General features: G+C 57.7%; 2 protein-coding genes across 20 annotated transcripts in view; both read left to right on the plus strand.

Moving 5' to 3' along the window:
- ABLIM2 (actin binding LIM protein family member 2) overlaps positions 1-13,690 on the plus strand; it is a 147,115-nt gene extending 133,425 nt beyond the window's left edge. For 16 of the 17 annotated variants that reach the window (XR_013446236.1, XR_013446235.1, XR_013446240.1 and 13 more), the window contains one exon: positions 34-114. Coding sequence is in view for 1 of the 17 variants with exons in the window: in XM_078068341.1 (XP_077924467.1) it covers positions 34-114; positions 11,823-11,936 (195 nt within the window). In the remaining 16 variants the exon portion in view is untranslated. Of the gene's footprint in view, positions 1-33; positions 115-11,822 lie in introns of those variants that run through there. The other variant, XM_078068341.1, reaches the window with a different exon arrangement.
- Positions 13,691-23,757: 10,067 nt separating this feature from the next.
- AFAP1 (actin filament associated protein 1) overlaps positions 23,758-25,281 on the plus strand; it is a 141,043-nt gene continuing 139,519 nt past the window's right edge. For all 3 annotated transcript variants that reach the window (XM_078068343.1, XM_078068346.1, XM_078068345.1), the window contains exon 1: positions 23,758-23,967. The gene's annotated coding sequence lies outside the window, so the exon portion shown is untranslated. The remainder of the gene's footprint in view (positions 23,968-25,281) is intronic.

A 25,281-nucleotide genomic window follows, 5' to 3' on the forward strand; every position in this document is an offset into this window, starting at 1 on the left:
CTGGGGTCAACCTGCGGCCTCCCCTCCCCACAGGTCTATCCTTATGACGCCCTCATTGTCACCAACCGAATTCGCGTCAAACTGCCCAAGGATGTGGACCGGACGCGGCTGGAGGTAGGAGGGCATCTCTGGGGGCAGGGGGTGTGCATTCTGGCTGGGAGGTCCCTGGCACATGCCTGTCCGCGGCGTCAGCACTCAGCACCCCTGAGTGTTCCCGCGGGCGGCGGGGGCGCCACCAGGCCCATGGCGGGCTCGGAGCCCAGGCCCCGCGTTGTTTCGAGGGTTGAGAACCGTGGGAGCGTCCCGCAACACAGGTGGCTTTGCAGAGGGCTCTGCTGTGTGTGTCTGGCCAGGAAGGGCTTCGTGACAGCGCCAGGTCGGTGGTGCTTGTCCTTCCCCTGGGGACTGGTGTTAGGAAGGTGGTCACGATCTGTGGCCTCTCGTTTGGCCACATTTACACCCAGTGAGAATAATAAACTCATCTCTGGAGAGCACGTGTAGGCTTAAAAGGCCAACAGGATGTCAGCTCAGAGTAGGTATTTGGATGACACTTGTTGACCACAAGGACTTGGCTGAGCACTCGCTAGGAGCCGCGGTCCCCACGGCTGACGTGCAGGACTTAATCCCCAGAGTCACCCTACCGAGTAATCAATGTCCATGCACTAGATCTCACCTCCTGAGCCCTGTCACGGATGCTTCACTGCCTTTTAATGACCGTTTTGCTGGGCGCTGCGGGGTCTGGAGGCTCCTGAAGGCCTAGGGCTGCCCTGCCCCATCCGTGCCCCAGGGCTGGGCACACGGGAGGTGCGGGGAGCATCTGACGCAGAGTGTGTGTCCAGCCAGCGCTGGAGCTGCCCGACCGCCCACCTGGAGGGAGCCGTAGGGGCGCGGACACAGCCGAGGGGCACCCAGCCAGCGCGGGAGGGCTGCCAGGAGAAGTCGGGAGGCCAGGTGCATCTGTATAGGATTGCCGCCTAAGACGGGATGGACGGAGGCCCCGGCGGTGCACTGGGGTGGAGGGAGCGGGGCTGGTCCACTGCGCAGCAAGAAACATGGGGCTGGCCTTTGAAGGAGGGATGGGACTCTCACCAGCAAAGAAGGGAGAGCACTGAAGGGTCTTCCAGGCTCAGGGACCCGCAAGTAAAGTCTTCGGCGGGGGGACCTGCAGGATGTGCCCGGGCAAGAAGGGAGCCCTCCCGGTGATGCTGGTCGGGACCCGACTTCCCTGCACTAATTGGCCTTGCTGCGTGCGCCCTTCGGGTGGACATACAGCTGCCTACCACGTGGGTCCCTGGGCCCCTCGCCTAGGGCCCGGGACAACATCCCTCGGCAGGGGGATAGTGGTGGCGGGGAAGGGCTCGGGGACGCTGGTGTGGGACAGCCTTGCACGGAGACACATCCGTGTCGACCCTTTCTGTGGCAAGTGGTGGGTGCCTGACCCGAAGTGACTCAAGCAGAAAGGACATCACCAGCCATAGGGTTGATGGGTCCCCACAGGGGTGGCTCGGTCCTGCCTCAGGACTTCCTTCCCACCGTCTCCTGGCTGTGCGTCCTGTGTGTGTGTGTCGGCCTCGTCGAGAGACAGACTTCTACCTCACCTCTCCCAGGCTCAGAGTCTGCAGAGAAGAGATCCCGTGCGCCCGGTCTCTCTCTCTCTTTCTCTCTCAGAAGTCCTGGCCCTGCCTTATCTCCACCTCTGGGTGGGTCCCCTGATCAGCCCTGAGTCAACCAGCTTGGCGGGGGACTGCAATGCCCACCTGGCCAGGCTTGGCTACAGGTACTCCTGGAGCCAGGGGACAGCTCGGAGCTCCGGGACCTGGGACCTGCAGGGAGCTGGGGTGCTGCGCCTGGGGGGGAGGGGCGGCATGGCCCAGTGAGCCCACAGATGCCACGGGAAGGCAGTGCCGTGAACCCGCCAAATCCTGCCATCATCCAGGACACGAGGGCATCGTGCCCGGCAAAGGACCACAAAGGCGGAGGACACACGAGCGCCTTGCTCAGGAGGCTGTCCGTTTAGCAGGACATTTGGACCTTGCCCCACAGAAAAGGAAAGATGCTCGAAAAGTTCTGACCTGTTGGGATAAGCGCAGGTCGTCCGTGGGGTCTGGGGAGGCCGGGGCAGCCGAGGCCAGCTGGGAAGCAGGTGTGCGAGTCTAGGGGGGCAGGGGGCCCCTGGGGCTCAGCCTCAGGTGCAGCTCCTGGCACGTGGAGGTGGCCAGAGAGCACGTGTGCACACAGACGCCAGGAACCAGGAGGGCCGCCTCACACTTCGAGGGTGCCTGCCATGGGAGAGTAGATAGGGTCTTGGGCGGCCTCTTCATGGGCTCAGGTATGACAATCCCCACTTTCTCTGCAGGGGATGTGCTCTTGGGCTCCTGCTAAGTGGAGTCCTTGTTAATCATGTGGTCATGTCCCCAGCCTGGAGGGCACCTATTTGCTGTGTGCCTTGGTTCCTTATAGGGCCAAGCCCTGTGGGCTGGTTGCTCTCGTCCCAAGAGCTGAGCTCAGAACAAGATGCTTGGAGCTTCCGGCACAGCGACGGCCCCGGGGCCAGGTTTCCCTCTTGGGACTGGGGTACCCTTTAAATGACACCCCCTTTTCTTTTTGCTAAATACCGAATGAAAGATGAATAGTGGTTAATACCTCTAAATACTTCCTTTTGAACAAACTCTGAGGATTGGGTAATGGGTTTAATCATCCATTCTCCAAGAACACACCCACGGGTGCGTCTCTGTAATCACTCTCCTCTCATCTCCGCCGAGCCGGGAGGCAAGCTGGGAATGTTACCAGCAGTGGGGCACGCCCCACATTCTTCGGGGCTCGGAGCTGGGAGGTGAGCCAGGAGTGGCCTAGGAGGGGCCAGCCGCATCCCAGCAGGACAGGAGGCCCCTGATGTTTTTATTTCAGGGAGAGAGCTTTATTTTTAATATCAAAACAATTTATAACTCTTGTAGAACTCCAGAAAAATGCAAAGAAGAACGCAAACATCACACGGAATTCCCCCACCAAGTCATAACTTCTGTTAGCACCATGGTAGACATGATTCCGGAAATCTCTTTTTGCACAAATACCCAAGATTGCTGAATCTGATTTTTGATGTGTAGGTTCACAGTTTATGTAGTTTGATATCAGCTTTTTAAAAAAGGTGTTATTCATTTATTTATTTGAGAGAGAGAGAGAGAAAGAGCATGAGTGGTGGTGGGGAGTAGCACAGGGAGAGGGAGAAGCAGACTCCCTCCTGAGCAGGGAGCCCGATGCAGGACTCGATCCCAGGACCCAGAGATCATGACCTGAGCCGAAGGCAGACGCCTAACCAAATGAGCCACACAGGCGCCCCTGATAATCAACTTTTTTTCGTTTAAGTTTGACATGAACACTTTCCACGCTAGTTAATATGGATCTGCTCATCCTTTTAATGGCTGTGTGAAGGTCCCACGTCCACACTTGGGAGGGTCTGAAAGGCCAAGCTGTGGAGTGGCAGACGTGGCCTCTGCTCACGCCCCACCGGCTAGACCTTGGTCACACGTCAAAGCTCCATGCAAGGCAGGCTGGGCGTGTTGTGTGGCCAGCAAGAGGAGAGGATGGATTTGGGTGGACAGCTGGTGAGCCCAGCTCATCTCTGTAGGGTCAGTCTCTGGAAGGAGGACTGCTCTGTTGAGTTCTCCACCCTTGCTCCCAGAATGCTTAGCTGACTCTCTCATTCATTTGCTGAGTATGTGCAGGCACTGAGTGGGGGTCCTGGGATGCGTGATGAGCAAACACAGGCATGAGCTCTGCCCTCCCAGGCTCAGTCTGATGGGGGAGACAGAATCAATCACCTGATAGCCCAAACGAGTGTGTGGAATTGTATACCAAGATAAGGGCTCTAAAGGGGAGGAACATGGGCCATTAAAAATGGGTAAAAGTTAACTGGGTGTAATAAGTGTTGTGTTTACATGTGTGTGTGCACGTCTGTGCATGTGTGTAAGGTGAGGGAGGCCCACGGGGAGAGAATTCCAGGAAGAGCAGACTGCGTATGCAAAGGCCCTGGGGCAGGAGGAAGCCGGGGCTATTTGAGGAAGCACTTTAAGGGGCTAAGGTGGCTGTACTTGAGCGGGGTGAAGGTCAGAATGGGGCCAGGCCTTACAGGGCCCTGGGCCATGGTAAGCAGTTCGGATTTTAGTCTTAAGGACAATGGTTTTTAAGTTGAGGGACTCCCTGATTAGGTTTGTAATTCAAAACACCAGTGAGGCTGAACTGTGAGGCCCAGATTGGCCGTGTGGGGGCAGGGAGACTGTCTGGGAGGCTCACAACGGAGGGGCCTCATCCAGTCTGCTGGAGGCCTTAAGAGCAAAACCGGCCGCTTTCCTGGAATGAAATTCTGCTTCTAAGTGTCAGAGAGGTGCAGGGAGTGGCCTCCGGATATTTGCTTCTGCCCAGGGACAGTTAGGACTCCTTCTGCTCCTGGAAACTCCTGGAAGCAGACCCTCAGAGGGTAACCGCCAAATGCAGGAAGGGCCAGAGCTCCTCCAACGCATGAGGCCCTGGGGGCAGGGCCCAGACCCTCTAAGACAGAGAGCCCTGGAGCTCAGAGCCCTCCAGACTCGACACCTCCAGGGTTTGCAAGTGCTCACGTCTGTGGGAAGGGAGGGTCCCCTTGCAGAGGAGTCTTGCGGTTTCTGGACCGCCCCCACCAGACCTTGAATCTAAATGCACACCTGACTTTGCTCCAACAGTAAGAACTCAAGTCAGAAAGTGCCTGGGAAAAAAAAGGACCCTGTGGTTAAGAATACTTCCTTTGTTTAAACCCATCCAACTGGTCTGGTGAGAATCTGATAGACTGATGGCAGCAGCTGAGTGTGTGCCCAGCGCATGGGCATGGGTGCCTCTGAGAGACGGGGCTGCACGAGAATCCAGTGCTTCGGGGGCCCCCAGGTCCGAGCATGAGCAGTCCTCCCAGGCCAGGCCAAGTAGCAGGGATTGCAGGGGTGGGGATGGGGAGGGAGGAGGGAACCACAGGGGAGAGTAGGGTAGGCTGGTAGAAGCAGACCACATGGAGAGGGGAGGAAGCGGGGAGGCAGTATGACAGGGACATGGGAGCAGAGATTTGGATTCAGGGGTACACGTGGCCAACAGAGATTGTCCCTGGGGGAGGGTGGGAGACCAAGCTGAATAGGCAGGCCCGTGCCCACCCTCATGGAGTTGGGAGCCAGATGAGGTCAGCAGGGACCAGATCAGCAAGGGCCTGATTGGCTAGGGCAACCCAGGAAGGCCCCCTGGAGGAGGGGACATTTGAGCTGGGACCTAGGATGAAGAGGAGACTTTGTGTGAAGTGAGGGAAAGAGCATTGCAGGCCTTGCGGGTGGCAAAGAACCTGGCATATTCTAGAACCCGGCATATTCTAGAACCCATCACGGAGCAGTGTTGGTGGGAGAGGTGGGCAAGGACACAGGGCCTCAAACCACCTGACGGCCACATCACTCCGCCTGGCAGAGCCTGCATCCCCTCCCTACCGCATGGGCTCTGGGAGAGCTCACGGGACTGTAGGTGGAGCGCTGCCAGCACCCCCAGGCACAGACCAACACTCTAAAAACCATGGTGGCCATTGTCATGACGACAGTAATGTCATCATGATGATGGTGTTGGGATGACGATGATGTCATGGTGATGCTCTCATGATGATGATGTCATGCTGATGATGTCATGATAACAATGATGTCATGATAATGATGATGCTGTTGTGACGATGGTGTGCTGGTGATGCGATGATGATGTCACGACGACAACGATGTAATGATGGTGATGTCATGATGATGATGTCACAATAATGGTGTCACAATGATGTCATGCTGATGGTGATGTCATGATGATGTCATGCTGACGATGATGTGCTGACGATGGTGTCATGACGACGACGATGATGTCATGATGATGATGTCATGATGACGATGATGACGTGATGATGCCACGATGGTGGGGTCATGATGATGTCATATTGATGATGATGTCATAACGATGATGTGATGGTGGTGTCATTGTGCTGTGATGTGATGACAATGATGTCATGATGATGTCATGATGACGATGTCGATGATGATGTCATGACGATGGTATCATGATAATGGTGCCGTGATGATGTCATGCTGATGGTGATGTCATGATGATGATGTCATGCTGACGATGGTGTCATGCTGACGATGGTGTCATGATGACGATGGTGTTATGATGATGTCGTGCTGGTGATGTCGTGATGGCAATGATGTCGTGATGATGATGATGTCATTGTGACAGTGGTGTCGTAGTGACCACAATCCCATGATGATGATGATGTGATGATGATGTCATTGTGCTGGTGATGTGATGACAATGACGTTGTGATGACGATGATGTCATTGTGATGGTGATGTCGCGGAGACCACGAGGCCACGATACGATGATGTCATTAGCAGGGGCCTCCTGCTAAGGGGCTGAAGCTTCAAAATGTGGGCCCCACTCAGTGGGACTCGCCTCTGCAGCAGGCCCCCCCTCCTTGCAAGCTAAGCCATGTGAGCGAGCAGAACCGCACCGTGGAGCCCAGTCCTCCAGAGAAAAGCGGCCCCTCTCTGGCCCAGGAGAGGCAGGCTGAGCACACCTGAGGCCTGAGCCCCACCCAGGCAGCCCATACCAGTGCAGGGCCCAGCAGTGCCTAGTGGGCCGGGTGGAAGGAGCGGGTGAGGGTCAGCCAGGCCCCTCCCAGGAGCACAGCTGAGCTTGGAGAAGTGAGGGGCTGCTGGAAGTGCCCTGCAGGGTGAAGGCCGGAGGAGGGGCAGGCTGGTCCCAGCAGGGTAGCCCAGCCCTGCTAGGGCAGAGGCAGCCTAGCCCCGAGGGTGCTCTCCGGCCCCTGGGCCTGGCTCCAGGCTCCCAGGTCCAGCCCTGTGGCTTCCTGGATGTGTGACCTTGGGCGAGGCCCATGGCCTCTCCTGAGCCAGGGTTTCCTGGGGCCATAAAATGAGGAGAATCTCAACATGTGCGGATGGTGGCAGATGCCGTGAAGGCTCTCACCCCAGCCTGGCCCGTGGTCCTCAGTCGGTGCAGGAGAATTGTGAGGTTTGCCTCCCTAACTGGGGTCCCGACATGGGCCTCACGGTGTCCACGGAGCTCCCTGACACTAGACACCAAGACTGTATGAGTGTTTTTCTACCGGGATGGGCCGTTTCACCAACGTGACCCAGAAAAAGTTGGGGATTTCTGCCACCAAAAGGATAGCATGGATGGCCAGTCCTTGAGGCCGGGAGGCCCGAGTTGGGCCCTTCTTCCAAGGGAAGCTCTGGGCACCTGCCTGGCTGAGCCGCACAGGGGTCTGGGAGCACTGCAGGTGCATGCGGCAGGCTGTGGTTCCGGGGTGGTGCTGAACCCCAGGAGGAGTTCGGGGTTCCGACGTGCCCTTTGCGGGCTGCGCCACACCGGGGCGTCCCCCGTCTGCAGCTGGGTCTGCCGCCTTGCAGAAAGGAGGTGAGTGTGGGAGCGCCCTGTGCCTCCCACCCCGACCACTCACTGTCCTCCTCTCTGTGTGAAGGTGTGTGCGGGTCGGTGGCCAGGAGCAGCGCCTCCCACGAGCTCCTGCCGCGAGCAGGGGGTCAGTCCTTATGAGTCCCACGCTCAGGAAGCCTCCACCGAGGGGTCCAGGTCACAGAGTGAAGCCAGAGGTTCACTTCCCCTGGAAAACACCCTTCTGGCCGCAAGATGCTGGCAGAAAGATCATTAACGCTTTATAAGGCAATGAGGCTTCTGGGTCACGGTGTCCCCTTGACAAGGCCCTCCTGGGTCATCGCTGGTCCCGCAGCCCTCACAGGGACCAAACTGCTTTCTGAGCTGCCTCCCCCTCTGAGTGAGATCTCTGTGGGGTGAGGGTGGCCCGGTCAGGTTTAGTCCTGTGTCCTGGACCCCCCCCCCCCCCCGCCGGCCCGTGAATGGAGGCGGAGAGCAGGTGCAGAGCTCAGCCTGCGAGCGCCCCACACTGGTTCCGGGGCACAGGCATGGGGGTCCCCGTCCCTGCCCGGGATGCCCGTTACCTCAGGAACCACAGCTCAGGCCCCTCAGCGGCAGTGGGCTTGCTCCTACTGTTAGGTTTTCAGGAGTTCTGCATGCTGCTTGTTGCAGCCCGCCGCGACTGAAAACTGAGTAAACCTGCAGTGACATAAATTAGAGTTAAAGCAAAGGTACTAACTACTCAAGAGTCAGCCCTGCCTAACTCCTTCACCACAGTTACTACCCTCCGCGCTCTCGAGGTTGCCGACACCGACCGCACCTCTAAGGAGAAACGTCCTGGGGCTCGTGCTACTGGGCCTCTCTGTCCAACTCCGCCCTCGGTGACATCGCGTTGGCAGCTTGAAATGGGGGGTGGTGTGAGAAAGAGGCCGGGGGGCTCTGGGAGCCTGCGGTGAGGGTGCAGTCAGGAGAGGCTTCCCGGAGGAGCCGAGATCCACGGCCAGGTCTGAGCAGTGAGCGGGAGGGGCTGACGTTCCAAGGGTGGAAGAGCGGATGAAGGCACAGCCGTGCTTATTCCCATTTTCCAGAATCATAACTGAGGTCAGGTCACGCGGTGCAGCTGGACCGGGATGGAGCCGGGACCGGAATCCTGGGGGATCTGGCTCCTGGGCTGGAGGTCTTTGCACGATGCTGCCCTGGAGGGTCGTATGTCAGCAGACCCCCGGCAAAGCATGCAGGGCCCCTGCCATGTTGCAGAAATGGCCTCCTCCCCAGGGGCACATCTTGGGGAGCCCAGGGCACCCCAGGAGTGAGGCTGTGTCAGAATGAGGCCAAGCCACCCCTCTACAAAGGCGCCACACCCTGGGCTTCCTCCCTGTTCACTCAGGAAGGAGCTTGGCTGTGCCTGACCTTGGCGGGCACCTGGGGGTCGGGCCGCCCTGCCTCCCGGGGAGCCTTCAGGAGCCAGGGCCAGGGGAGTAGGCCCGGGGTCAGAAAGCTGGCTCCAGCCACTGGGGGGAGCTGTGCCCCACGTGTCCCGCCTGCTACAGGGCACAGGGTGAAGGAGGGCGCCTGAGTCTACCACATGACCTTGAGCGAGTTTATCTTGAAAGTTAATTTGAACTCAGCTCCTCCTCACCTAGGTGGTAGTGGAGACTCAGCGGGGCAAGCTCCAACACGTAGGACCACACAGCTAGAGCTGGGTTGGGGCCAGGGGGTGGTGAACAGATACCCTGCCGGGCATTCCTCATCTGACCCTTGCCTGGCCCTCCAGAGTCCTCAGACAGCCAAATTCTGTTCTCTCTCTGCACATGAGGATGGGGGCCCTGCTAGCCTCTGGGACTTCCCCTTACCCCAGCATTCCCAAACCCAGCTACCATCACCGGCTGTGAGAGGCCTGGGCCACTAAGCCTACCGTGGTAGGTTTCCGTGGGCCCAGATCGTCAGCTCTGACAAGCGCCCCGGGTTATTGCCAAGGCCTGTGGGGCTGGGAACTCAGCTGGGACCCCAGGTAGCATCCTCCCCGCTCTCTCCTAATCCCACCCTGTCTTCCCTGCCCTGCAGTGGGCTCCTGGACGCAGGACCGCATCATCAGGGTTTAGAACACCTGCCTCAGGCTCCCCACATCCCATCCCCAGGTGGAGCTCTGTAACCCCCACAAGGAGCCAAAAAGGAGGGAAGCAGCCTTGGATCTCTTTCAGGGCCCGGTCGGGCCTCCTTACCCAAGGATGCGTTAGCTGCCTCTCGCAGCCTGGCTGTGTTCAGGCACGGGGGACAAGCTCCACACCAGCTCTCCCCACTCTCTGGTCTGCCTGCCTCTCTCCTGCCACCGTGTGTCCCCAGGGTACAAGTCCTGAGGGTGCACATTTCCGTGGCCACGGGACCTGGGCTCTGTGCAGCTCTCCGACGAAGTTCCCAGGGCATCTTGGTCCCGAGGGTGCAGGTGAGCTGCGTGGGACCCACAGTGACAGGGCTCTGTGGCTCCGCGAGTACCCCCGGGCTCCCCCGGCAGGCCTCCCGGCTGCCACTGTCCCCCTTGCCCTGGCTGGGGGGGCTCCCAGGCTTGAGCACACAGTCACCCCTCGGCACCGTCCTCCCCACCGCTGGGCGCCATGCCTCTCGCCTCGTCTCCCTCCACGTATCCCCAGCCTGGCTACCCCCTCAAAGCTCAGCATGGGGATCCCTGCCTGCTCTGCAGGACCACTGTCCACTGAGGACAGCATGGAGAAGGGGGACGCCTGCCCCCGCGCCAGCTTCGGGCTCTGGACGGTCCCTGGATCCGCTGCACGTCCGTCCACTCCCCCAGGGGCCCGTGTCCCCAGCCCGGCCAGGCCGCCAGTTGGCGCTGAGAGCACTGGAAACAGTTTTCCTCTTACCCTCCCTTCTTCACCTCTCGATTGCCCCACAGTGATTGGGAAGGTTGTGATTTAGTGCCTGGAAAAGGGGTGATGTTGTCCAACGACAATTCCGTGTCTCCGTGGACTGGCCGTGGACTCCCCAGCACACCCGCGTCCACGCCGTGCAGAGGGTTCATTTCTGGCGAGCACCGGGTTCTCGTCCTGCGTGCAAGCTCAGGATAGCAGCGGCGGCCGGCGCCTTCCTGGCAGAGACTCGCTTGATGGGGTGTCTGCGTCTGTGTGTGTGTCCGTGTGTGTGTGTGTGTGTGTGTGTGTGTGTGTGTGCATTCGTGTCTCTGTGTATCTGTGTGTGTGTCTGTGTATGTGTGTGTCCATGTGTGTGTCCCCGTGTGTGTGTCCGTGTCCGTGTGTGTGTGTCCGTGTGTGTGCACAAGTGGGTGTGTGTGCACACGTGGGTGTGTGTGCATGCGTGGGTGTGTGTGTCCGTGTCTGTGTGTGTGTGCACGCGTGGGTGCGCACGCACATGCACGTGTTGAGTACTCTGGGCCCGGATTCAACCAGGAGGGCCTTTGGTGACTCACACAAGACTGAGGGGTGTCCTGTGTTCCCTCCTCCAGATCATGCCAACAACCGGGCTCCAAAACCCACTGCCCGCCACGCAGATTTGGGGATTTTTGTGAAGGCATGAACAGTAATGACGGGTGTCTATGCTTTTCATAGTTCACCAAATGTCTTCACCTCTGTTTCTCTCCGGACCCTCACAAATTTTAGTATGAGTAGTTTTGTTTTAAAGTCAAGGAAACCACATTGGGGGAGGGGGCCAAGAATTGTTTCCTTTAATTGTAAAATTCCCATAAAATTCCCTGTTAGCCACTTTATAGTCTAGAAACCAGTGGCCTTCAGCACATTCCCATGTGGTGCGACCACCTCCTCGATCGAGTTCCGGAACATTCCCATGCCCCCGAAAGGAAATGCTGTCCCGTTGAGCAGTCACTCCCCACCCCCGTCCGTCCCCAGCCCCTGACAGCCGCTTCTCCGTTCTCGGTCCCTGTGGACTCGCCTCTTCTGGATGCTTCGCAGAAACAGAACCACACACTGTGGGCCCTTTGCGTCCAGGCTCCTTCACTGGCCCTCCTGTCGCACGCCTTATCCGAGTCACTGTGTGCGTCAGGCCTTCGCTGCTTCTCGTGGCCAGACGACACTCCACTGTGTGCACGGACCCCGCTTAGGCAGCTGGGTTGTGCCCGTGTTTTGGCCACCGGGAACAATGCTGCTCTGAACATGGGCGCACGTACCTGCCTGAGTCCTGTTCGGTCGGGCCCCTAGTCGAGTCTCTTTGTTCGGTGCCGTGCGCTGCAGCGTGGGAACAGCAGGGATGCAGAGGGCGCGCAGGGGGAGCCCGCGGCCTCCTGGACGCCGAGCCCGCCTCTGGACCACCCAGCAGCACGGAGCTCGCCCTGCCGCGCGGGTTACGGCATTGCTAACCGCTCTTCTCCGGCTTTCCCTGTTTGTTTGCAGAGGCACCTGTCGCCCGAGGATTTCCAGGAAGTGTTTGGGATGAGCGTGGAAGAGTTTGACCGCCTGGCCCTCTGGAAAAGGAATGACCTCAAGAAGAAAGCCCTGTTGTTTTGACGGCCGCCGGGCTGTATGACCGTGTGCACCGCGGCAGAGCCCGGGACACCTGGAGAGAACCACGAAAACCCCTCCTATTGCACCTGGCTCTGGCTTCCCTGTGTCCGTGGGGGGCGGGTGGTGGGCCCCTGGAGAGGGCTGGGCTGGAGGCGGGGGCAGGAGGAGGTCCCAGAGCAGGTGCGACCTCTGTTTCCGCCGGCAACGCTCCTGCCCCTGGTTCAGAGCCCAGAAGCCTTGTTTTGCGCTGTTCCTTCCCCGCTGTTGCTTGGCATCAGGGAGATGCTGCAAAGTAGCTGTCCCAGGAGATCAAGGAACACTTACGCGATGTGCAGCCCACCTTCCCGACCCCGTGCAGTGCCCCGGCCTCCCCACCCCCCCGCACTAGGCCCTGGGGGCACAGAGGTGCCTGGGACTCGGGATTGGAGGAGGTTTGTCAATGACAGATGCTGACACAATCATGGGTGGGTGGGCATCTGGCTCCCAGTGTCTGCTCACCCCCCAACCTGCTCAGCCCTGGGGAGGCACAGCCTTGCACCCAGACAGGCCAGGCCAGGGAGAGTGCCACAGAGCACCCGGGACTGCATGAAGTCAAGCGCGGGGTGCATGATTTTTGCATCCGCTTGTGACGAGTCTGTTTTTAGGGACAAACGTCAGCCTGACAGGGTACCTTTGGCCAGGGCCCTCCGTGCACTGCATTTTTCTTCCAAATCATCCCCTAGATGCCTAAATGATATCTTTAAAGTAACACAGAAGTTTTTATTTTATTAAAGAGCATAGCCTACTTAAACATAAGACGACATATATAGAGTTCCATTTTACGGTCCCGCGGAAGGGGAGCGCCTCCAGCCTTATTCTCCACTGTTCGGATCTGTGTGTTTTCGCTTCTTGGTGTGTTCCTAACACCTAGAGCTCCTTGTCGGTTTTCTTTCCGTTGTTTTTTTTTTTTTTCTTTTTCACCTGTCACCCGGGTGCCCTTAAGGGCAGCCCTCGCCCACGTAATGCCCACGTAACGCCCACGTAACGCCCACGTAATGCTGTTTATAAGTATGTGTGAAGTGTAGCCACCACAGTCTGCCTCGCTGTTTTTCTCCACGTCTTGGAGAGAGAACATCCTCTTCTGATGGCCAAAGCCCCGGAATAGAGGATTTCCACGCATCCAGCCTAATACCCAACGTAGCCCTTGCTGTGCCCGTCTTTCCTGCGGTGGAACGTAGCCCCCTGGGCTGAAGCCTTCCGCATGACTGTGTGGTCCTGAGCCAGGCACCTGGCCGCTGGGGAAGGAGGAGGGAGACGCCACCCTCTTCTGGCCTGCAAGGTCAGCACAGGGTCCTGCAGCAGAAGGCTGGCCAGGCCCCCTGCTGAAAGGTGTCCGTGTCTGTAATTAGGTGTGGGTAGGGCTGGTGCCTGTCCCAGGAAGCTTGTAATGTGGGTTGAGAGGTTTATGAATCACTGGGAAGGTGTCACCAAAGTTTGTTCCCCTGTCTTCTGTGGAGCTGTGTCTTTCTGTGTGTCCTGGCCGTCCCGTCTGTGAGTCAGCGTGACTCAGATCCTTCCAGCCCCACCACGCACCCTGTTGCGCACCGGCTTCCGACCAGCCCGGCTCAGCGAGGGAGGCGTGTTTCTAGCACCTAATGCACTTCCTTCCCTTTAGCAATCTGAGCCCTGAGCAACTGGAAACCCCTGGTTTTTTCATTAGTGCAATGTCCTGTCAGCTCCCAGGGGAGCCTGGAAAAATAAAGGACGGTGTATCCTAACTTGTGAAGGTGAAAGCCACTTCTCATCGACGTGTGTCATTTCTCAGCACACGGGCCCCCTTCTGCTGATGACGCCTGGGGAGAGCGTCCACAGAAAGCAGTGCCCAGGGCAGGGGGGTGCTGCTAGGGGCGGGACCCCCACCTGCATGGGGACGCCATAGGACGCCCCTCTCTTGGGAGGCAGCAATTCAGGGGCACGTCCCAGCCAGCACCACACTCCAGTGGTAGAGAGGGGCGTGAGAGCTAATGCCGGCCCCCGTCGGGCTGGGGAGACCGACCAGCAAACAGACAAAGACAGCAAGACTGACCACTGCCCTCTGGGGAGGCCCCAGATACACCCCAGAGGTCACGGGAGGCTTTCCAAGACAGTGCTGCCCAACCTAAGTCTTGACAGATGAGGAAGCATTCCCAGCGGCCAATGAACGGAAGGGCATCAGGCTGAGGGAACAGTAGGAGCAGACACACTGCGCCCCAGATAAAGCCTTCCCAGGTTCTGGAAACTTCCGTAGCTGGTTATGGCTGGAGCACAGGGCTCAGGAAGGGAAGAAAATGCAGGTAGGGCTCCCATGCGGGAGGGCCCGGCTGGTCTGCCCCACCACAGTTACCCATGCTGTTCTGGGATTAAATGTTTCCTAATCTCTGTTTTAGCCTGCTCAGATTAGGGTAACAAAATCCCATCAAATGGGTGGCTTAAACAACAAACATTGATTTCTCATAGTTGTGGGGTCTGGAAGTCCAAGACCCGGGTGTGGGCATGACTGGGTTCTAGGGACAGCCTGTTCCTGGCTTGCGGACGGCTGCCTCTCACCATGTCCTCACTTGGTGGACAGAGATGCTTTCTCTCCGCTCTTCCCCTCCCCACCAAGGGCACAGCCCCATCGCGAGGGCCCCACCCTCGTGGCCTTATTACTTCCCCGAGGCCCCATCGCATGGGGGGTTAGGGCTTCCACATACGAATCTGGGGGACACAGACATTCAGACTATAGCGTTCTCTAGTCTCACCCCAGTGAACGTAATGGCGCTTGTGAACTTCGGGGTTTCCCCCCCGAAAGCCGGGCCACACATACACCGTCTGCCCATCTTGGTAAATGGCACAACTCTATGCACCCTCCATTATGCAAGTCGGAAATGGGCGCACTTTGCTCAGCCCCCAAGGACCACCCACCGGACACATCCTCCTCCCCCCCAGGCAAGGCCCCTCTCTACCTTCTGGGTTCAGCTCAGAAGTCCCCATGTCACACAAGCCCCTCGCCGGTTCTGTAGGAAATCCGCACCCTGGCTGTGCCGGGCTTCATCGCGCCCACCTGCCGTCCCCACACTGGCCTCTATTGACTCTTTCCCTCCACCACCTGTAAAGCTGAGAGGGCTGACGGTTTCATCGCCGTGCTCTGCAACCTGGGGACGGGGTTGGAATATTTGGTAATGAGACGGGGGCCTGTCTGGACGCTGTGCTGACCCCAGCCTGGTCCTTAGTCCCCAGGCTGCCCTCCAGAGGAGAAACCCATCTACTACCTAAGTGAGAGCTGGATCACTGCAGAGCTAGTTTCCATCCCCGTTGTATCCCCCCTCCCCAACCCCCACCTTCCGGTGGAAGAAACCCTGGGGCCGGGGAGGTAGCCCACCTGTGCTAGGCGTTCTGGGACCCAGCACTGCCCTCCTGGGGGGGGGGGCGCGTCCCTAGCCAGCACACCTGCTGCGAATTTAACAAAGAAGGACATCAGTGCCACCCTGGTGGCCCCCAGAGGCTGCTGGGCGATTACCGAACTAGGTTTCATGAATAATAGAGGCTCCCTTTCCTTCTGCCTGAATCCTGAGGTCCAAAGGGCATCCCTCAGCTGGACGTCATTCCCGAGAGCTCCCTTCAGCAGCCCTGCCTGCTGATAGCCCTTCTGACTCTGCCCCCCGAACATCTCTCTGTTCTGACACGATGTGCCCCATCATTCCCTCTGGTCCCTCCTGTCGACCTGCCTGTAGCACACACTCGCCCATGCCATCCCCTGCCTGGAGACCCCCCTGGGGGGAGACCTCCGTGGCTGCTCCCTGACTCCTTCACAAGCATCACCTGGCCACCGGCTCCCTCCACACACTCTTCCTTCCTCCTCCCCGATTACCCTTGTTTCTTAAGCAGCCCTTCCCTCTTCCCTCCCACACACAGTGCCACCCTTTGCAAAGGCTCTTTCCTCTGCCTGGAATGCCCCGTCTAGCAAACTCCTATTCATCCCTCAATACCCAGCAGAGACACTATCTTCTCTGCAAAGACTTCCATGATATGACCCCCCCCTTCCCAAACTGTTAGCAGTCTTCTTTCCAACCAGATAGCCTAGTTCATCTACAGATATTTACTGAGCTGGGCATGCATGACAAAACAGATGAAAAAGACACTGTCCCTGACCTCAAGGACTGATCACAAACCCACGGGGGAAATGTACTATGGACTGAATTGTGTTCCTCACAAATCCGCCCATTGAAACCCTAACCCCCCGTGTGACTATATTTGGAGATGGGGTCTAGAAGGAGATAATTATGGTTAAATGAGGTCATAAAGGTGGGGCCCTGGTCTGATAGGGCTGGTGCCTTATAAAAAGAGGAAGAAAGTTTCCTAAAAGGCCATGTGAGGGCACAGGGAGAAGGTGGGTATCTATAAGCCAAGAAGAGAGCTCTCAGTAGAAACCAAATTTGCTGGCAGATGATCTCGGACTTCCCAGCTTCCAGATCTGTGAGGGCAAATTAATGTTGTTGAAGCCCTCAGTCTGTGGTATTTTGTTACACAGCTCATCTGACTGATACAAGACGGTCAAAGGACCAGGCCATGGCAGCACACGTAGTCAGCTCCCATGAGAGTGAGGGCAGGAGCCTAGCCGGGAGCAGGTGGGGTGTCTGGGCAGGCTTTCTGCACCGAGTGCCACTAGGGCTGAGTCCAGAAGGGTGAGCAGGAGTCAGAGTGAGAAAGAGGGAAGGAGCGTTGCAGGCCAAGGACACAGCCCATGCCAAGGTCAGAGGACAGGAAGCTGCCGGCCGCCTCCAGGAGCTGCCCAGCGTGGCTGGGGCAGGGCGTGCTCCCTTCTCTGTGCTCCACGCCGAGAAGCCTGGCTGGACCTGGCTTAGGACACTTGCCCCATCAGCTCATAATTACCTGTACCCTCCGCTGGAGAGATGCTGCCATGCCCTGCCTGGAGCCGCCTGGCACACACCATTCTTACATAATGTGTAGGCCTGGATGCAAACATCTGCGTCTCTGGCTGTGGGATCCGCTCAGCCTCTGTGAGGGGCAGGCCCGGAACGCCAGGGAGTTAATGCAGCTTCGGGAGCGGCTCTCAACCAGTAACGCATCCCAGGTCTTCCCTCATTGATCGGGACAACTCTGAGCTCGCCCCCACTGGGATGGAGCCCCCGCTGCCCACCGCGACCACCTGCTCATGGACACACCTCCCTGGGTTCCTTCCCTTCTTCCCCGACCTTCCTCCCTCTGTCCCCGTGCTTCCCGGGATCTCCTCCCACTTAAATGGCTTGTCCTCAGTCCTGGTTTCTGGGTCTACTTCTGGGGATGCCCGTCTTGCCTCCCCCCATCCCAGCCTCACCTACAGGGGGTAGAAAGGTGTTGTTCTTACAGCCAGCCCAGGAGTAAACACAACTGTCTGGCAATAGCATCTGGGGCCATGCAAGGTGGGTGGGTGATCACCACCGTGCTCCTGTAATAAGGCAGGGGCCCTACCCCATGGTCGAAGCCCCACTGCCTATCCCAGAAGCGTTGGGATAGGCTCTTTCTCTCTCTAGCCTACGGAAAACACTTTCTGCATCTCAGGATGGATTTTTATGGCATGCCCACAGGAAACTGCTGGTCTGCAGGGACCTACAGCTCTCTCTTGAGACCCTCTGGCAGCGGGACGAGCAGCTACACCCTCTGTCCTGTCTGAAATCCCTTCTCCCATTGACCTTCTGCCTTGGGTTCCATCTGGCCCACCCTCCCTCAAGGGGGTCTTTGTCCAGCTGCCCTGGGTCACCAGCTCCAGGCTGGCTCCCGACAGGACCCCTGGCCCCAGCAAGTCTGAGCATGCACAGACCCCGTGGTCTGCCAGCTTGCAGTCCTGGCCCTCAGCACGTCAAGGCCTCAGGCATGCGAGGGCTGCCAGGAACCCGCTTTACCAGCCCCCCAGTATGGCCCTCTGCTTAAGATGCTCCCTACAAGTCCTATGAGGCTTTGGAGACCAGGCTGCAGGTCGAGCAGCGCCTCTCACCTGCCTGAATGCTTTCTTACCTTCTCTGCACTAAACGCTTGGTGGTCCTTCAAATGTCTCCAAGAGTTTTTTTCTGCCCTAGAGAAGTGGCTAAAAGGACAGCCTTTTGGTTGGGGTTTATGGTCATTTTCTGGGCTCAGATATTCTCCCACAGGCCAAAGAGAGCCCCTCGCACTGTGGGGGGTGGGGAGACATCTCCCATCACTTTTGGGGGGTAAGACCATTCCATCTGTATCTTCATCTCTTTCGGTGCTGACCAGCTATGACGTCTCCCAGACCCCCGGCTCTCCTAAGGGGCAGCCCTTAGTGGGCTTACAATCAAGAGGTCAGCTTCTGGGCACTGGGTCACCCCCTTCTCGGGGTACTCCCAGACACGCCTGCCAGTCCATTCTTGTTCAGAGCAGGACAGCTCTGTTTGTTTCTTTGCCTCAGCCCATCTACCCATGGCCTACATAATGTGTAGGCCTGGATGCAAACATCTGCGTCTTCCTTGCCTGTAACCTTCCCTTCCAGCGGCTTCCCAGACCAACCCATATGCTTTTCTCTAGGAAAGGAATTGTGAGGTTTGTCCCTCCTTCTTTGCCATGGGCTCTCCCGTGGAGGAGGGGCTGGAGGGGCCAGGCCTGGGAGAGGGAGACTGAGGGATGCTTTTGCCATAATTCCGGGGACAGCTGCAAAGCCTGGGGGGTGGAGGCTGTGGACTCCAGAAAGAGAGCCAGCAGGACCTGGCGGCTGGGGTGGGGGACGGGGAAGAGGGTGGGACCCTGCTCCCGGGCAGGGCAATGGGACAGATGCTGGAGCCACTCAGGAGTGACAAAACCTAAGAGGAACAGCAGGTCTGGGGTGTGGAAGGCAGGTCTGAGCTGCTGCATGTCATGGATCAGGTGCCCATGTGTAGCCCAGGGGAAGGTGCCCCGGCTAAGATGTTTCTGGTTTCACCAGAATATGAACCATCCCTAGGGACGGTGCAGAACCAGTGGAGCGCACCCAGGGGAACACTGGCTTTTTGAACACTTGGCCTTCCTGCATCCGGCAGAGGAAGAGGGGAGGACAGAGGCAACCAAGGAGGGCAGCAGGACAGGGAGGGGAGCCAAGTGGGTGTGGTCAAGCTGAGGCAGGGGAGAGGAGAGAGGGTCAGTAACAGAGCAGAGGGTGAGGTGAGATGCGGTTGGGTGGGACCAAGCTGTGTGGGGTAGAGGAGGCCGACGGTGGGTGGGGACCACGGCCAGTGCACGTAAGTGCTGGTAGGTTTTGGAGGAGATGGATCGACAGGTGTTTTGTTTTGTTTTTTCCTTTTTCTTTCAACATTATAAGACTGTTTCGTTGTCTTTTGACTTCATTTATTTCTGGTAAGAAGTCATCTCTAATTCTTATTGTCATTCACCAGAATATGATGTTTGTTTTATAGGGCTGCTTTTTTCTTAAATCATTTTTTAAATTTTCTTAAGATTTTATTTATTTGAGAGAGAGTGAGCAAGAGAGACAGAGAAGGAGCAGGGGGAGAGAGAGAAGCAGACTCCCCACTGAGCAGGGAGCCCGATGCAGGACTCGATCCCAGGACCCGGGGATCATGACCTGAGCCGAAGGCAGACGCTTCACCGACTGAGCCACCCAGGCGCCCTTCTATGGCTGCTTTTAGGATTTTTTTTTAAACCATTGGTTTTCAGCAGCTGTGATATTGGGTACAAAACATTTGTGGCTTCCACCTTCCTTGCTCTGAGAAAAGTCAGCTGCCATATAAGTTGCCCTGTGTGGGGTTGACATAGTGAGCAGCTGAGGGGGGCCCGCGAACAGCCGTATGAGTGAGCTTGGAGACAGAACGTCCCCGGCCAAGCCTTCCCGTGAGACCATGGCCCCAGCCAACAGTTGGATGGCAGCCTTGTGGGCGACCTGGAGGCAGAGGTTCCCCAGGCAAGCCGTGCCGGATGGCTGCCCCACACAAACCGTGACATGATCAATGTCCGTTGTTTTAAGCTGCTGGGCTTGGGGGTGGCCTGTTGCATGACCACAGATGGCTGGTGCGGCCGCCTGTCGGCGTTCACTGCCCTGCTCAACTGACATCCCATCCTAAACTGGGCCCAGCGGCCATGGACGGTCTTTGCTCCCTCTCGGCCCCAGAATCTAGGAAGACTGAGTCAAAAGTGCCATGGAAATGCAGCTTACCTTGGCATCTGATAGTTTGTAATTATGTTTTTCCTTGAGAGACATGTCATTAGAAGAATCTGGGAAGCGGTCTCAGGTCACGAGCCCCACCAAGGGGCCCTTCACAGTATCAAACCGGGTCAGGAATTTCCGCAAAGAGGGTTGGTCTAACTTTGGGGTCAATAAACTCTGATTTATTTTCCTACTGAATGAATGCTCTCTTTACATCAGGAGGACTTTGGGGGCAAACAGGGACTGGGCTCATTTTCTGAGGTGCCAAGAGGTCCCAACATTCATTTTCATATCGGAAAAAACCTTTCTACTAGTCAGAGCTGTGGAACCTGCCTGGACTGGTTCACTGGCTGGTGGCTTTGTCAGTGAACGTGGGGCCCAAACAGGATGGCCACGGATGAAGAAAGAGAGTCAGGCTGTTACTCCATGTGACAGACATTCGTTGAATGTCTCTATGTGTCAGTTAGGAATTCTGTAAGTAACAGAAAAATTGACTAACGCTGGCTTACACAACTAGGGATTTGTTTTTTCCTACCTAATATGGAATCTGGAGGTAGGTGATTCCTTGTCTTGATTCAGTGACTCAAGGGAGCATGGGCCAGAATCTCTCTGATTCTGACTTTGCTTCTGGTTGTAAAGTGGCTGCTATGGATCCAGATATCACATGCGCATCCAAAGGTAATGATCTCTGCCGCTGAGAAAAGGCAGCATCAGCTGTGCTGATTCCTTTTCCTGAAGAGGAAAACCTTCCCTGGAAATTAAGGGTATGCTGGTAAATCTTCAATTCGTGGCTTTCTGGGGGATGGGAGCAAGGAAGAAAGTCCTGACCTAGAGTCGTTACCAATTTCTGTGCTATGAATTCTCCTACCACATCGAATTTCAAGCTACCAACAGGACGTTGCTGGCTGTGGTTATGGGAAGAGATGCCAGGAGCACATTACCTGGCATTTCTATTATACAGTTACATTAGGATGTAAAATCCTCAATAGCATAGGTAATTGTACACTGTAGTAAAATGACTATGAAGTAATGAATTTTGAGTATTTATCTTTATTTTTAATATAACTTTTAATTGTAAGTTTATATCATTTGATTTTTGAGTAATGACTGTGCTTAAGAAGTGACTTTGCAGAATTCTTACACAATCAGCTCTCAAGGTCTGGTCCAAATTGGCTCGAGGGCACCACTATTAGAAACCTTTCAGCCAACTTCCACTACGTCTCACTGGCCAGGACGAAGTCACATGGCCACCGCAGGCAGGCTTGAGGGAGGCCGGGAAGACAAGACACTATTCAGGTCTATAGAATGGGATATGGCCAGGGAGAAGGGGCTGGAAAGGACGGGAGGGCCAGCCAACAAGCAGACTGATTGGTCTTTCTCCAACCGACTGCCCTGGAACAGAACTGTGCTGGACATTTGGAGCACAGGGTGAGCAAGACACATCCCATTCCTATTCTCACGGGCCTTTAAGCTCTAGTGGTAAGACAGAGGCTTTAAACAAACATGTGTAATTGAGATGAATGCCAGAAAGACGTACAGGGTGTTGTGAATGTCTGTATTGGGGAGGGGTCCTGGTATTAGTTTTTTATTGTTTCAGAAGAAATAACCACAAATGTAGCAGTTTAACACAATGCACACATGTCTTAACAGTTTCTGGGTTACATTTTAGCTGGGTCCTCTGCTCAGGCTTCACTCAACCTGTTGGCCGGGCTGCATCCTCACTTGGAGGCTTTGCTTGGGAAGAATCCACTCCCAAGCTCATTCAGGTTGATGTCGAATTTATATCTGTGGGCCTGCATGATAGGGGGCCTAGCTTTTTGATGGTGTGTCTGTCACAGTTGTGCTTGATGTAGGGGTGGCTACAAAGCCTTCCTGGGGAAAGTGACATTTAGGGAGAAGCTGGAAGTGTCAGTAGGAGTTGGATGGAACAGGGAGAAAGTGTGTCAGGCAGAGGGCAGTATGTGCAAAGGTCTGCAGCCTGGAGTGACCCTCCTTTGTAGTAACTACTTTACTCCCTGGGATGGTATCTTCCTGGTCTCTGAAGACATCCCCAAACCACAGTGGGGGCCTGGCTGGAGAGGAATAGGGAAGCTTCTTATATTCATGGAGGAATTTGTTTGGAAGTTTGGAAGTCAGGCTTTCAGTGGGCGGTGTGTGTGTGTGTATCTGCATGTGCAAGGAAATGGGACCTTATCCATTTATCCATGTATTCTCTCACCATCCCCTGAATACCTTAAGGGCACGAGGCTCCGTTCTATGCAAAGAAGTGAGTCAGAGTCCTGCCTCGTCCTGGAGAGGTCACACTTCACTGAGGGTGGTGGGGGGAACCACTCAGACAGGAAACTCCAGCTGGTGCTGTGAAGGAGGTGGGAATGCAGAGTGGGATTGCATCAGGGAGCAAGGGACATAAAGCACTCAAGGACGGATTTCAGATTTTAGCCTGAGCAACTGTGTGGATGGAAGCCATTTACTGAGAACAAGAAGAATGCAGAGGAGCCGGTTGGGGGTGTTGAACAAAGCACTTGTGTTGGCCATGAGAAGTTAGAGATGCCTCGTGGGCATCCAGCTGGGGATCTGGGAGGGGTCAGGCAGGGTTGGAGATAGAGACCTGGCGATCACCACAGTATGGAACCTGGAAGAGCATGAGATTTCCTGGTTAAGAGAGTCCATGGTGGATAGAAGGGCATCGGGCCCCAGCCATGGGCTCCCCTAGCACCCCAAGATGTAAGGGTTGAGCAGAGCAGGGGGATGGGTCCTGGAGACTTGAGGAGCAGCTCGTGAGGTAGAGAGAAACCCAGAATGCATGTCAGATGATGCTGAAAGATAAAATACAGTGAGGACGGAGGTTTTCAAGATGACCCACACTTGAATACATGGGGGTGAGAGGAGAGGAAAGGAGGGCATTTCAGATGCAAAATAGCAAAACCACAAAGGCTTTGAGGTGGGAAAGGACAACAACTTTGCTCCTGGCTCTTTTTTTCCCCCCAAAGATTTTATTTACGTATTTGTCAGAGAGAAAGAGAGCACAAGCAGGGGGAGCAGCAGAGGGAGAGGGAGAAGCAGGCTCCCTGCTAAGCAAGGAGCCCAGTGCCGGACTCGATCCCAGGATCCTGGGATCATGACCTGAGCGAAAGGCAGACACTTAACCGACTGAGCCGCCCAGGCGTCCCAGCTCCTGACTCTATCATGAGTTAGTGACGCCGAGATATCTCTGGTTCTGCGGGGTAGGGCCAAGTTTGCCTCTACGCCATTCCTAACGCATATCCTCTGTGCTGCGAAAATGTTTGTCGAATGAATAAAAGATGAATGAGTGAACAGGAGAACTGTGTGACTTGGGGCGGCAGGTGATCTCGCTCCTTGGGCCTCATTTTCCCTTTCTGTAATGCAGGCCAACCCTACAAACCTGAGTTTGGGGTCTGGGGTGAGCACAGCCTGCTGAGCAGATTCCGAGTGGACAATACGCTCGGCCCTCCCGGGCTGGGCCTTGGATTCGGCCGCTAGCTGTCCCGCAGCCCCGCAGCCCCGCCGCCCCGCCCCGGCGCGGCCCCGCCCCCTCCTTTGTTTCCCCGGCCCCGCCCCCTGCTCGCTGCTCCCTCCCCATTGGCCGGGGGGCGGGCCCCGAGCGCTGGGCGCCGCTGGGGGCGGAGCGTAGGGGCGCGGGCGGGGCGTGTGCGCCTGCGCGCTGCTCCAGCCGGCCGCAGCCTGGCGCCCGCGGCTGCTCCGCGCGGAGCCGGAGCCCGAGCCCGAGCCCGAGCCGGAGTCGGGCTGAGGCGGCGGCGGAGGCGGCCCCGCCCCGGGGCTCCATTGTTGCAGCGGCCGCGGCTCCTCCGGCTGCTTGGCTCTGTTTCGTTCGGCCCCGAGCGAGTGCCGCCGAGGCGGTGGCCTGAGGTGAGGCGGCGGCGGCGGGGCCGGGCCGGACCGAGTCCGGGACGGGCAGGGTTCCGGGGTCGGGCGAGGGGCTAGGGCTGGTGTGGGTCCAGGGGCTGGACGGGGGTCTCGGGGCCGGACGGGGTCCGGGGCTGGCGAGGGGCCAGCACCTGTGTGGGTCCAGCGGCTGGACGGGGGTCCCGGAGCCGGACGGGGTCCAGGGGCTGGACGGGAGTCTCAGGGCCGGGCGGGGGTCCCGGGGCTGAACAGGGTCCGGGCGGTCAGGGTTCCGGGGCCGGGGGAGGGACCAGGGCCGGTGGGGGTCCAGGAGCTGGACGGGGGTCCCAGGGCCGATCGGCCGGGCTGGGCCTGGCGGAGGTCCCAGGTGGCTGGAGTCCCGGGCCCGGCGGGGGTCTCGAGTTGGGCGAGGTTCTCGGCCGGGTGGGGGTCCGCGGACCCGCCTGGGGTTTCAGGGCTGGGTGGAGGTCCAGGGGTTGGACGGAGTCCCAGGCGGCAGGGGTCCCGGGGCTGGGCGAGGGTCCTGGGTCGGTGGAGGTCCCAGGCGGCAGGGATCCGGGGGCGGCGGGGGTCCCAGGGCCGGGTGTGGCAGGTCCAAGCGGGGCCACCGCGGGGTCGCTGCCAGAGGTGGCGGCCGCCGCCCTGAGCGCTAGGAGGATGGGGACCAGGACTGACCTGGCCGTCGCGCATCTGGGCGCCCGGGCATTGTCTCCGCCTTGGGGGGCACCGAGGGGGCTCCGCGCCTGCTGCGACCCTCTGTGGACCCGCGCGTGAATGCGCGCGCGGGGGTTCTGATCAGAGTGGGGACACTGTCTCGGTCCCCGCTCCCCTTACGGTTTGGCTGGTTCGGTGTGTCTGTGAAGGTAGCTCTGCGTGGGCCCTTGCGCGTGGGGAATCCCAGACAGCCTGCCAGTGGGAGAGACTGTTTCTGTCTTCCCTCCCCCCATGGTGTGACCGGGTTACTGTGTCTCATTGAGGATGACTGCATGGACTCTGATCGTGGGGGCCCTGCTCACCCTGAGAGTGAGAGGCTCTTTCTCTCGCTCCCCACCCCCATGACTGGTTAAATGAATGCGTTGCCAACGCGGGCTCCTGGTGTCCTGGCACCAGCGAGTTGGGAGACTCTGCCCTGTCCCTCCCCCGTCTCGGGGCTTGTAGGGGTGTGATCCCACCACCACCACCCCAGCGCGTGCGCCCTGGCGCGCGGGTTGGTCTGTGTGGTGAGGCGGTCCTTGTGCGGGTAGGGGAGCCCGGCGGGGTGTAGCGGGTTGTGCACCAGGGGCGCAGTTGGCCTGGTTAGGACAGCTGACTCGCTCT

The sequence above is a fragment of the Halichoerus grypus genome, chromosome 3 (assembly GCF_964656455.1).
Source record: "Halichoerus grypus chromosome 3, mHalGry1.hap1.1, whole genome shotgun sequence".
Lineage (NCBI taxonomy): Eukaryota > Metazoa > Chordata > Mammalia > Carnivora > Phocidae > Halichoerus > Halichoerus grypus.